The following is a 12546-nucleotide window of genomic DNA, read 5'->3' as shown; positions in this document are numbered from 1 at the left end:
GGCCATGAACTTACATAGCCAGAGAAAGAAGTGTTGTGGGAGAAAATACCCCTTCCCGAGATATGTTGTGGCCGGGGCCTCCCTGGTCACACTCACCCTTTTAGCCCAAGAGCATTGAACTTGGGCATGAGATATTCGGGAGTAAAGATGCTTGTGGTGGGGTGTATCTCACTGGAAATGGTGTCTGTCTTTGGTTTTTGGATTAAATATGATAAAGGTGAAGAGAAGAGGTATAGAATGTTATCACACATAGATAAAAATAACTTAGTAAAGGACAGTTGAATATGGTGAATTTTACTTCACGTTTATAGTGAATTGGTGAGGAAATCACTTTGTAACCAATGCCTCTGGTCTTGGCCAGAGGGGGAAAAGTATCTGGGATATTTTTTTAAGTTCTGTGGTGATTCTCATGGGTAGTAGAGATTGAGATCTGGCACCAGACTCAGAACTCCATCAAAAAAGACCCAAAAATCTCGGGGCAAAGATGTGTGGATTTCTGTTACAGATGAGTGGTTTGATTCAAGAAAAACCAAGCAAGAGGCTTAAAGTTCATAGTTTGTAAAGCTAGACAGACGCTTCTTGTATGGGTGGAAAAACAGAACAGGAGGAGATGAGTTAGGAATGCTTCAGGACAGAAGTTTCACCCTGAATCCAAATTATGGTGGACTGGAAGCCTCAAAACAAAAATAGCTGCTTTTCTGAGGGTAAGGGCAGTGGAAGTGGGGGGCACAGCAGAAAATAAACCAGTAGAAACCAAACCCTGAACTCTCAAGGTTTGGTGCTGTAAGAGATTGTGAGGTGTGCCCCCTGGCGCCACCTGTGTCACAAGGCCCCTCGAATGGGTACAAAACTTGATTCTGGGGACTCCTGAGATCATTGAGTTGAGTTACAGGAAGCTGCACTATTCAGAAGCATTCCACATCTTCCTGTAAATACAGAGCAGGAACTGCTGGTCCACATGGCCTGTATCCCCTAGCCAAGATTCCTGATAATGTAGGTCGTCCTGTTTCCAGTTGGCCTTTGCCTGTCAGCCTGTATTGGTCAGCTGGACATCCCATAGGGTGTGTGTGTGTGTGTGTGTGTGTGTGTGTGTGTGTGTGTGTGTAATTGTACTGGACTCTTTCCTTTACCTGTGTCGAATCCAGTTAATCCTGACAGCAGCCTTAGACAGTATACATTTCATCACTTCATTTTAACTTAACCAAAATAAAGTTGCTAGTAAGCAGTAGAGTGTGGGTTCAGATTCAGGGGTTTCTGAGTCTAGATCGCTCTACTTGGCACTGTCTCGTGCTTCCCCTGTGCCACCCATAGGAGGAAGTGGGGAAAGATGGAGAAGCCAAGGGCATGTTCTGTGGAGAGCATCTACTCTGAGGAAGGCCTCAGCAGTGGTCAGGAAAGCAGGCATGAGATCAGCAGTGGTGGGAAGTCCAGCACAGCGAGCCAGCTGTTGTCAGCCTCTGATCTAAGAGGACGAGGGCCTGTGCTCCTTCCTCATGGCATGTCTTTACTATCCCATGATGCATCCTCAGTATCAGAATTTGAAACCCACACAAACCTGTTGTGCAATGAGCCAGAGTGTAGCCAAGTGTTACGTGTGCTTGAAGTTAGCTCCTGTCCTCTTCTGGTGAACTCTAAAAGCACACCACAAGCTAGCTGTTGCTCGAGGGGACGACAGTTCTTTCTGCTACAGGTGCACCGCCAGCTCTATTGCCAATCTCAGGTTCCTTTTCAAGCAGACTGCCATGAAAAGAGTGGGAAGCGTTTATGGGGGCACAGGAAAGCACGATGTTCAAAAGGAGAAAAGCCATGGCTCCATGGCCGAAGCAGCATCCTGTGGTGTGCCGGGTTCGTGCTGCACTGAGCCATGAGCTCTTTCTCTTCTTTTTATCCTTAAATTGTTTAGCTTCCTACAGAGCCTGAGACCTATTTTATCACTCTTGTGCTTAGTGATCTACAGTAGCCCCTCACTCTCCTGAGTTAAGAACACCAAATTTCCCTGTATGGTGGCACAAACCTTTAATCCCAGCCCTTGGGAAACAGAAGCAGGCCGATCCCTGTGAGTTTGAGGCCAGTCCCGTCTACATAGTGAGTTCCAGCCAGCTGGAGCTACGTAATGAGACTCTGTTTCAAAAAAAAGAACTGTGGGTGGTGGCATACACCTTTAATCCTAGCCCTTGGGAGGCAGAGGCAGGCAAATCTCTGTGAGAGCCAGGCCATCCTATCTACATAGTGAGTTCCAGGCCAGTGGGAGATATAAGGAAACTGTCTCAACAAAAGACAAAAAAAAAAAAAGGACACCGAAATTATCACAGTGGTCTCCCATCCGCGTACACCCACCCGCGTGCACTAGCCGTTTCCTCCTTCCTGGTACCACGGAGAGCTTCTGCATTGTGCTGTCTGTAAATGTGGACAGTCTGATCCTGCCCCAGGCTCTCTGTAGTCGCTGTTCCCTCAGCCTGAAAGCTCTTACCTTGATGCCCAGTCCTCTGCCTCCTTCAAGTTCTCGAACTTAATGCTCACTCGATGATTACTCTTCTACCATCCCAGTCCTCCCTACACACAGTTACAAACAGAAGCTGTCTGCAGCAGTTAACACCAGCTCACATCTGTCTTCATTCTGTTTATTTTCATTGATGATCTTCATACAAAAAAAAAAAAACAAAAAAAAAACATTTTGAAGGATTAGAACAGAAATGGAAAAAATGGAATGCAAAAGAGAAGTTACTGTCTTGGAAAGGTTACATGTTCATCCTCAAGGCAGCAAGACACTTTATAACGTGGGTCTGACAGTATTCATTTTAATTTATTGTTTGATCTTTCTTGCAGCTGGATCATGAATCTAATTGGACGATACCACAGAGTTTCAGGATCAGAAAATATAACCCCACGATGGGAACAGGATTATCATCTGCAGCCCATGGGGAAGCTGGGATTATTTTATGAGTATCTTGAAATGAGTAAGTTTTAGTGATGTTTTAAATAATAGGAAGTATGTTGGAACATGTTTTAGAGCCTAAAAGCGTCTGTTTCTGAGCCAAAAAAGTATTTAGCTTATTAATACGAAGAGAAGTACGGTTTTATTTCCACTAGATAAAATTATACAGTTAGGCTTGCAAATAAGCTGGCCATGTGTACCTTTCTTAATATGTATGTTATTTGATATTAAGGATTTATTACCATGCAGTGAAATGGAATATTCCTTGACGTTCTTCTTCACCATCAGTTCTCAAAGCGCTCTGGCTGCGCTGTCTGTGCAGCATGGCTGTTTGCCCATATGCTTCTGAACTGTGTCACATGAACAGGCCTGTGCGAACATGCTGAAAGGATCCCTGTCCCCTTTTCACACCTTGCTTTTGCCTTAGATGGCTTGCTGTTTCCTCTGGTCAGGGTGTGTGCGTGGTGCCTTGAGTGACCTCAACGTGAAGAGCCACTCTGTTGTCTGGATTTAGGGTTAGACATAGGTCCCTCCTTCCTTGATGCCTTGTCTGGTTTTGGATTCTTTGCTTGGGCTCTGTTTCCTCTTCAACTGAGCTTGATTTTGAGCTCTGTTGCTTTTAAATGGTTGTATCTCAGAGCAGATCCCATAGGAAGTACCTCCCTTTCTATTATAAATAAGACACTTATATCTAAAAGATGGCTGACTGTCTACGTGTTTTGTATTCGGCCATTCAGCTAGCCATCACATTGAATCACAGTTTTTCTAAGCTTAGGGGGATTTTTAAAAAAAAGAAAACAAGCGCAAAATCTGACAGGCCTGTGCTTTTGCGCAGGGGTTTGTGTGTTTGCAAGGACAGCAGTTCTTGCAGATAGAAGGTGGTTTTTATTAAATCACATTCTATATATAAAATAATTGCTTTCAAGAGCGTGCATAATACATGAAGACACATCTGCTTGCTTTGGTGAGTAAAAGGTTCATTTTGTGTCCGGATCAGCCTGGGGTCAAGTTTGAATTTCATTTTGTTTTTATGTTTCATTAAGGATGTAGCTTCAGTATATGATGGAGAAGCTATGTTCATCTATTCTGATTATTTTCAAAAGGACTGTGAAACAATCACGTTATTCCCAAATGGGTCATAACTAAATATTTCTTAATTGAAGCCACTATCAGCATTAATAATATCACCCTGGCACAGAATATTATTTATTTTAACCTCTCCTCAGTAAAAACACTTGGGGGAAAAAGTTATTTTCCCCCTTACTGATTAGTCAAATAAATGACGTTATGAAGACTGTGCTATAGTGACGCTTTGGGGAGAAGTTAAGAGTTTTCATAGGCTTATTAAAATAGTTATGAACTCATTAATTTGGCCTCATCCTACTCTAGAATATATGCTAGAATAACAGCTGTTATAGACAGATTTGGAGATTTATTAAATTGTTTTACAGTTATCCAAATGATACCCAGTGACTTAGAAGTCACTCATTTTCTGGGAGTAGGCAGCCTGTTATTGTGTATTCACTGACACAGTAAAATCTGTTTTTTGTTTTTTGGTGTGTGGTTGTTTTTTTTTGTTTTTGTTTGTTTGTTTGTTTTTTTGGTTCTGTGGAAGATAGCATTTCCAGTGTCTTTTGAATTATTTTTATTCCTCTAAAAATAAATACTGAGTGCCTTTGGGGTGGTCTCACCCCAGTCCCCTTCCCGCTCCTTTGGTATACTCCCACACCTTTCTTCATGACTCTGTTGCCCAGGAGATAGTGCCCACCATCTTTTATTGTGCTGACATCTTTTATTGTGGCTTAGTTTCAAAAGATGCATATCAAGTTCTCACTTCAGAACAGGTTATTTTACTATTTTTAATGTAAAAATATTAATCCTTCTGTTAAAGTGACAATGGTCCCACCCCAACTTATTTTTAGCTAGCTGATCCAGTCTGTGAGCCTACTGGTTATAACACAGTGAATCTCCGTGAACAGTTGTATCTCCTATTTAAAACCATTCTGTTGAGTCCATGTGACATGTTCATGCATTAGGTCACCGAATGTGTTATACCTAATGTTGCTGAGAGCTGGTCCTGGCTTGTTCTTCTTTTTCAGGGGGCTGTGTTAATAGTCACTCAAAACATCCATTGTTTCACCTATCTACTTGTTTATATCTCTTGAAATCTAACATCACTTTTCAACTTAAAAAAAATCCACTGGGGATTACTCACTGAATTTGTGCAGTCTCGGATTTGAGTCTACCCAGTTCGGAGTGTGACGTGTTGTATCATTCCTTCGTCTTTCTACAACAGTCATTATTCTTCACACTTCTCCGAATTTATTCTTAAATGGTCTGTGCTTTTGTTACTGTAAATGCTCTCTTTTCTTTCTTTCTTTCTTTCTTTCTTTCTTTTTTTTTTTTTTTTTGGAGTTTTACTGGTATTTATTGCAAATATAATCCTGATTTCTGACCCCTCTTGAACAATCAAGATCTGGCTACACTGGTTCCTCACGTCAGCACAGAGACTGCTGGCTAGCCTTCCAGTAAGTCACACACTTCCCAGTTTACCACTGTCTATGCTGACCCACTCCACATGGCCCTAAGGGCATGAGCATATTGGGGTTAGGGAGCCACAGACAGGCTGGCTCTGCTGTCATCACCATCTCTGGTCCTTGCCCATCTGGCCTGTGTGGCACCGCCTCCTCCCAGTCCTGACTGCTCTTCTATATGCCTTTGGTCTCAGACCAGAAGCACATTCACCACAACCTTGCCCTACCTGGCCAGAGTGGAACCTGTTCTTTACCTGAACAAAGGCCTGAAGGGGTTCCAAGTTCACCTCTTCTCCAGTGTTAGAGTCACATCTGTGCAGGACTCCTCCATGGCTCTGAGTGGGAAGGGCCTCAAGTTGTGCAAGATCTTTGGCCTTATTTCTTCCTCCTCTCCATGTGGCATAGTTTACCATTTTCTCTATATCAAGGCTACATAAATTTCAGATAAAGAGTGAATGATATGCTTAGGGTACCTCATGTGTTACCAGCAAGTAATTGTGACTGATTAAAGATTATTCAGTATATTATTTCTCTTAAGTGAATAGATGTAGAAGACACAAGTTGTAATTGGTTATCCTTCCAAAGACTTCATATTTGTGTTTTGTCTGAATTGTTTTGCTGTTGAGCATTACGTTGTTACTGACCATGGTTGTGTCTCATCATTGAGGTTGGGTTTTGTTTGCCTTTCTCTTTCTTTGTAAGAGTAAAGGAAACTGTGCTGTCCGTCCATCTGTCCTCCCCTCCATGATGTGTGTCCATTCCATTGACAGTTATTCAGTTTGGGTTCGTCACCTTATTTGTGGCCTCTTTTCCACTGGCTCCCCTGTTGGCTCTGGTGAACAATATACTGGAAATAAGAGTGGACGCCTGGAAACTGACAACCCAGTTTAGACGCATGGTGCCAGAAAAAGCCAAGGACATCGGCGCGTGGCAGCCCATCATGCAAGGAATAGCGATTCTGGCTGTCGTGACCAATGTAAGTAGGCCTGGGCTTCACAGGGTAGACCTGGAAAAGCCTACGTGTTCCGGGGTGCTGCCCAGTGAACCCAACATTTGCTACTGTCTTAAATGGGAGGACAGCATCAAGTGACTCGTTCAAATGAGCAGTGTGGTTCTTTATTGCAGTGGAACTATTTCTCTTTTTAAAACGTATTTTAATTGTCTATCATTGCTATGGACTTACCAAGTCAAGACTTCCTACAGAGATCCTCCACCAAAGCTTCTATCCAAGAGGAATGTGAAGAGTAATGACTCTGAAGGCTGGGCTTGGTGGTGCACGCCTTTAGTCCTAACACTCAGGAGACAGAGCAGGTGGATCTCTGAGTTCAAGGCCGCCCTGGTCTTCATAGCGAGTTCTAGGCCAGCTGGGGCTACAGGAAGACCCTGTCTCAAAAAGACCAAAAAAAAAAAAACAAGAGTAATGAGTACTAATACTTTTACTCCTCATAGAACCACAACGAGTTGCCAAAACATACATTTATAATGTAGACAAAAATGTGGGACTAGAGAGGTGGCTCAGTGGTTAAGAGCACTGGCTGTTCTTGCAGAGGACCTGCGTTTGAATCCCAGCACCCACACGCTGTCTAACAACTGTCTGTAACTCCAGTTCCAGGGGATCTGTGCCCTTTTCTGTCCTCCGCTGGCACTGTGTGACATGGGTGCGCTTACACACATGCAGTTATAATACTCATACAAATAAAATAAAAATAAGTAAATAACCAGAAATGTGTTCATTTAGAGTTAGAGGACCCTAAAAGAAGACCACTACACCATATTTCACCATATATTCCAAGCTATCTTACAGTGTTAACTGTGGTGAGGTAGAAAACGGAACATTCTGTGCCTTGTTTCCAGGAGGCAGTTCTTATGGGAGGTGGGTTCGAGGGGGGCCCAGTACTCTCCCCATCCTGTCTTTAGGGCTCTGCTTCTCCATGCTCTGGTCATGGCTAAGGCAGCCTCATGACCTGCTTGCATCCCAGCTGTGTGAGAATACACTCGGTGGTGTACAACCTGTACAGTTTGCTTATTTGTCTGGGCACAAGCCAACAGGGAGCTCACAGGCATAGCAGTTTCCAAGCCAGCCCATCAGCGGACCTCCTTGTCCTCGCCCAGGGCCATTTCCACCTGTATGTCACTGCCAGCCTCCCCACAGCTTCCCAAACAAGATGATTTCCCAGTTTTAGTTTCTTAAAGCACACTTGCCAAGACCCCAGCGTTTTCCCAGGAGGCTCTGGAGGGGACTGGGCTGGGGTGGGCGGGCCCTGGAGGGGACTGGGCTCAGGAGGCAGGCTCTGGAGGGGAGTAGGCTGAGGTGGGTGGACCTGGAGGGGAGTGGGACTAAGCTACGCTGTGGAGCATGTGGAGCCCAGTCCTCATTCACATCATTGTTGCTGCTTAACTTCATTACTTGACATCATTAGCAATGGCTTCCTGGGGACTGGGACAGACACCTCAACTAAAGGCACAAGAATTTCAAAACCAGTCACCTTCTTGACTGGTTACAGCCTTATACAATGAAAAAAGTTATGTGGAACCCAGCTGACACCCCTATCCCCACCCGTTCAAGTCTCCTAAATTGCAGGCTACTGCCATTTGGGAACTGTTGGATTATGGCAGTTTCCTTTCACCAAAATAGCCCCACCTTCAAAATCCAGCATGCTTCAAAATGAAGACTGATCCTTAATTGTGACAGCAAGGCCTTTCAAGTTCCACAGTCATAAAGTGTGACTCTGTCATACCCAGCATGCCACAGCACACTAGGTAGGGCAGGAACATGGACTTCGTGCCTTTGGAAAATTTTCAGCAATAAGGTTTAAAACCAAAAGAGTTTTGTTTCACCTCCAGAAAAGTGATTTGCTTCAAACTCTGATTGCTCAAGCATTCAGATGGTGTGAGGCAGATTTCTCCCAGTGTCTGTCATGGCTCCACTCCATGAACACAGATGGAGGACTGGCTGGGTTTCCAAAGCACCGTGAGAGTGTGTGTGTGTGTGTGTGTGTGTGTGTGTGTGTGTGTGTGTGTGTGTGTTTGTGTTTGTGTGCACACCACACACACAGACACACCACTGGCTAACTGGGGCTACTGATTGTTGTGCAATCATTATTTTTTCCTATAATTTACCCTAAGAAAGTTGCTTTTTAGATCTGTGTCATTGATTAAACTATGGACAACTCTTTAGTCCATATTGTTAGTATTTGTTAAGCAGAAAACCTCTCTGTTATCCCCCACATATATAACCTCAGCCCCTGACACACCTAGTATCATGTCTGCAACCTGATGCATGCGAAAAAAAACGAGACTCCACCGGGGAGAATCCACCAGGGTCAGAGCAGGCAGCAAGCACGAGTGTGGTAGGCATCCACTCGTGTCAAAGCTGCCAGCTCCATAAATAAGCTCAGCAGACATTGTTGTACCATGCCAGAGCATCTGCTATTGAAAACCAGTTTAAATTTATTTTGATATGAACGGAGATTGTGGGCAGAACAGCATGGGCAATGAAGCACACTGCGTTACGGGCACATCTCGAAGCAGTTCCAGTCAGAAGGAAACAATCTTGTGAGAAGACAAGAGGATTATCTTGCTTGTTGGCATTCTTGTGCCTTCCCAAAGCACACCTTTCTATAGAATCAGCTGCAGCGTTGTTGAATTAAATGGTAACAGGAAGTTTTAATCTACTGAAATCTCGCAAAAGGTTAGATCTTCTTGCCTCCTCAGTACCGACAGACAGACACAGGCATACACACACACAGATTTCACATCACAGAAAGTAACAGAGTGAATTCTAGTGCGGGAAATATTGCAACACAAAACCCTTTGATCTTTTTCTTCTTTTGCTTGAAATCTTATTTGTTGGTTTGTGGTCTCAGCACAGCCAAACCACATGCTAGATGAACAGTATTAAAAATCATGTTGAGCAAAAACACATCTGCTTTTATCCTCGAGTTAATGATTTGATTGTTTGGTTTTGTTTAGTCACAAAATTTGACCTAAATTAGCATCTCTCCTTTGTCCTTCCTTCAAACCAAGTTTATATATCAAAGAATTTAAAGCCCAAATTGAAGAACTCTGGGGAAGGTTCATGCCCTTCTAAATAGGCTTTCATCCTCATAACATGTCCTCAGAACAGTGCAGACATGGGCTCATGACTGACTCATATCTACCATAGCTTATGGTTTCAAATCTTTATCCAGTTAATTTTTTGGAAGTCTGGAGGCTCAGACACAAGAGCTAACAAAACTAGTATCATTTCCTAAGTGAACGGAACCACCCCAGCATGGTTTCTTGTTACCACATTTGATTAAAATAAAATTTCTTTCTCTCTAATGAAACAACAACAGAAGATACCCTGCGTTTACAATGAATCAGGCCAGGGGTTGCCTTGTCTAAGTCAAGAGACCGTGTGAATCAGGAATGCGAGTTTAATGGTTATCATATAAATCTAGAACAATGAAGATATATATTACTCAGTTTTCATTCTACTTTGTAAGAAACAAGTGAAAAAATCAGCTTTATTAATTCTTGACAAATGAATTTTTTTTTTTGTCTTTTTGAAGCAGGGTCTCCCTGTAGCCCCAGCTGTCCTGGAACTATGTAGACCAGCCTGGCCTTGAACTCACAGAGATCCACCTGCCTCTGCCTCCCCAGTGCTAGGACTAAAGGCGTGCGCCACCACGCCTGGCTGACAGATGAATTATTTAAAGCCAGATTATTTTCATAATATTGACCTTAGTGCTATATTCATAAGAGCATTCTAAATCTAAACCATGAAATACTAAACGGTTTTATCAAGTAGAGCTGAGGTTAACTGAATACCCTAACTTCTGGAAAATACTAATGTACATATAATATATGCAAGCACCTCCTGCTCTTCCCAGTGCCGTGGTACAATTATTCTGAACAAATAGTGTTTCTTGTACTTAAGAAGGTCTTTGCTTTTGAACTGTAGACCTTCCCATAGAGTCTAAGACCTCCCAGAAATAATCTTCTACTTGGAAAGTGTTGTCCAGACTTTATGGATATGTATGTTTCACACTTTACAAATTAGATTTCTGACTTTCTTTAAAAATGCAACTTGATGAAAATAGTAACTCTGGCATTTGGTTTAGCCACAGCCGTAGCTCTGAATTAATATTTCCTTTATCATTTTATCCCCATCATAGGCCATGATCATTGCTTTCACATCAGACATGATCCCCCGCCTGGTGTATTACTGGTCCTTCTCCATCCCTCCCTACGGGGACCACACTAGCTACACCATGGATGGCTACATCAACAACACTCTCTCTGTCTTCAACATCACCGACTTCAAAAACACAGACAAGGAAAATCCATACATTGGGCTGGGCAACTATACCATGTGCAGGCAAGTTTTGCTTTACCTGATTAAAAATGTGCTTCATCTTTAAAAGGGCTTTTTTTATGATTGACTTAAATGGTACCAGAGTCGCAGTGTTAGAGACATTTTCCCATAGTTTTCTTTTCAATAAAACTAAAATAAATATTAAAGTTAATAAAGACAAGGGGTAGAGGCTGTTCCAGTGGACACACCATGACTGATCAAAGAGAAAACCTGTGACTTCTTAGAAATTGAGATTTGCAGAAATGATAATAATTCCATTGTTAGGACTGCCTTGTGGGGCTGGGGATTAGCTCAGTTGGTAGAGTGCTTGTCTACACATACAAGGCACTGGGTTCGATCTCCAGTACTGCAGAAAACCAGGAGTGGTACACCATGCCTGTAACCTAGCACTTGGGAGCTGGGAGGAGGTTGATTGCTGCCAAACTGAGGCCAGCCTGGGAGACACTGCAAAACCCCATTTTATAAAATGCAACATGGACGGGAAGGAGGGAGGGAGGACACATGCATGTGGAGTGCTTGCCTAGCATAGGAAGGCCCTGGCTTCCGTCTCCTATGCTACAAAAACAAACAAGCAAACAAAAACTACTTTGTTATCCAAAGACAACCTAAATCTAGTCACAGTACATTGGCACCTCGCTCACCAAAGATATAAAGACATACAGTGTAGACACCTACGCAGTGAGATATCTTAAGGCACTCTGCATTGGTGTCAGTGACCATCCGAAGGTCACCTCTGGATGATGCACACTGGCTCAGTTACCAGTTGGTAGCTTGCTGTACATATAGATAATGGAGTTTTTTCTTGTCTATTTCAACTGTTCAAAGCCATTCATCATCTCTCTATCAAGAGATTCTCAATAACACGACCAAGAAGTTAGATATGGCCAAAGTAAACGTGCTAAGCTGTGTTTCAGAGCTCTGTAGGCCCTGTGCTAGATCTGCTTGCTCTGACTGTACATAATTCTGATCAGTAATCTGACTTTTGAAGGTATAATAGATTATAGCCAGGAAATTAGAGGTGGGCTGCCTGAGGAAGAAAGCAGCCAACAGAAATGACTCACGGGTGACAGGGAAGCAGTGGAAACCCTTACCCAGCAGGCTGTGGGAAAGATGGAGCTCCGGCTGAGTCTGCTCTGATGATCCATTGTAGAAGCTCACAGACATAACCCCCAAAATGGGCCAAATTGTTTATAATCCTTTCAGAAAGCAGAGAGAAGCCCTGGGGAAATGTGCAACGTCTTTGTTCTTTCATAGGCTATCTTGTCTCTCACACAGGTGGCGCCTGTCCTTACCATCATTTTCTGATTACATGCTCAATGAGTTACTACTGGAATAATTTTTTTCAGGATTTGATACCAAATTGAACTTTGGGGGAAATCTATATAATACCTACTTTTAGAAATAAAAAGTTGATTCATGTAAAGATCTTAGAACCGTGCCTTGTACCTATAGAATACTTGATGATGGGTCAGTGGTGAGCCTTTATGATTTTCATTTAGCGATCTCAAAGCAGTAATTTTTCTCAGTGTGATTGTTATTTACTTATTATTATTATAAAACATTTATTTAGAAATCTATATAATACCTACTTTTAGAAATAAAAAGTTGATTCATGTAAAGATCTTAGAACCGTGCCTTGTACCTATAGAATACTTGATGATGGGTCAGTGGTGAGCCTTTATGATTTTCATTTAGCGATCTCAAAGCAGTAATTTTTC

The 12546-nt window shown here is 42.8% G+C and overlaps 1 protein-coding gene across 1 annotated transcript in view; it reads left to right on the top strand.

Moving 5' to 3' along the window:
• The window catches only part of Ano6 (anoctamin 6), a gene marked incomplete in the record, with an annotated part of 184263 nt that overhangs the window by 164336 nt on the left and 7381 nt on the right, over nucleotides 1-12546 (top strand). Inside the window, 3 exon segments of the mRNA XM_017796495.2 lie at nucleotides 2827-2957; nucleotides 6240-6445; nucleotides 10629-10831. Coding sequence (XP_017651984.1) covers nucleotides 2827-2957; nucleotides 6240-6445; nucleotides 10629-10831 — 540 coding nt within the window.

Source organism: Nannospalax galili, unplaced genomic scaffold (assembly GCF_000622305.1).
Source record: "Nannospalax galili isolate Female #2095 unplaced genomic scaffold, S.galili_v1.0 scaffold232, whole genome shotgun sequence".
Lineage (NCBI taxonomy): Eukaryota > Metazoa > Chordata > Mammalia > Rodentia > Spalacidae > Nannospalax > Nannospalax galili.
This window is presented reverse-complemented; position numbering and strand designations above follow the sequence as displayed.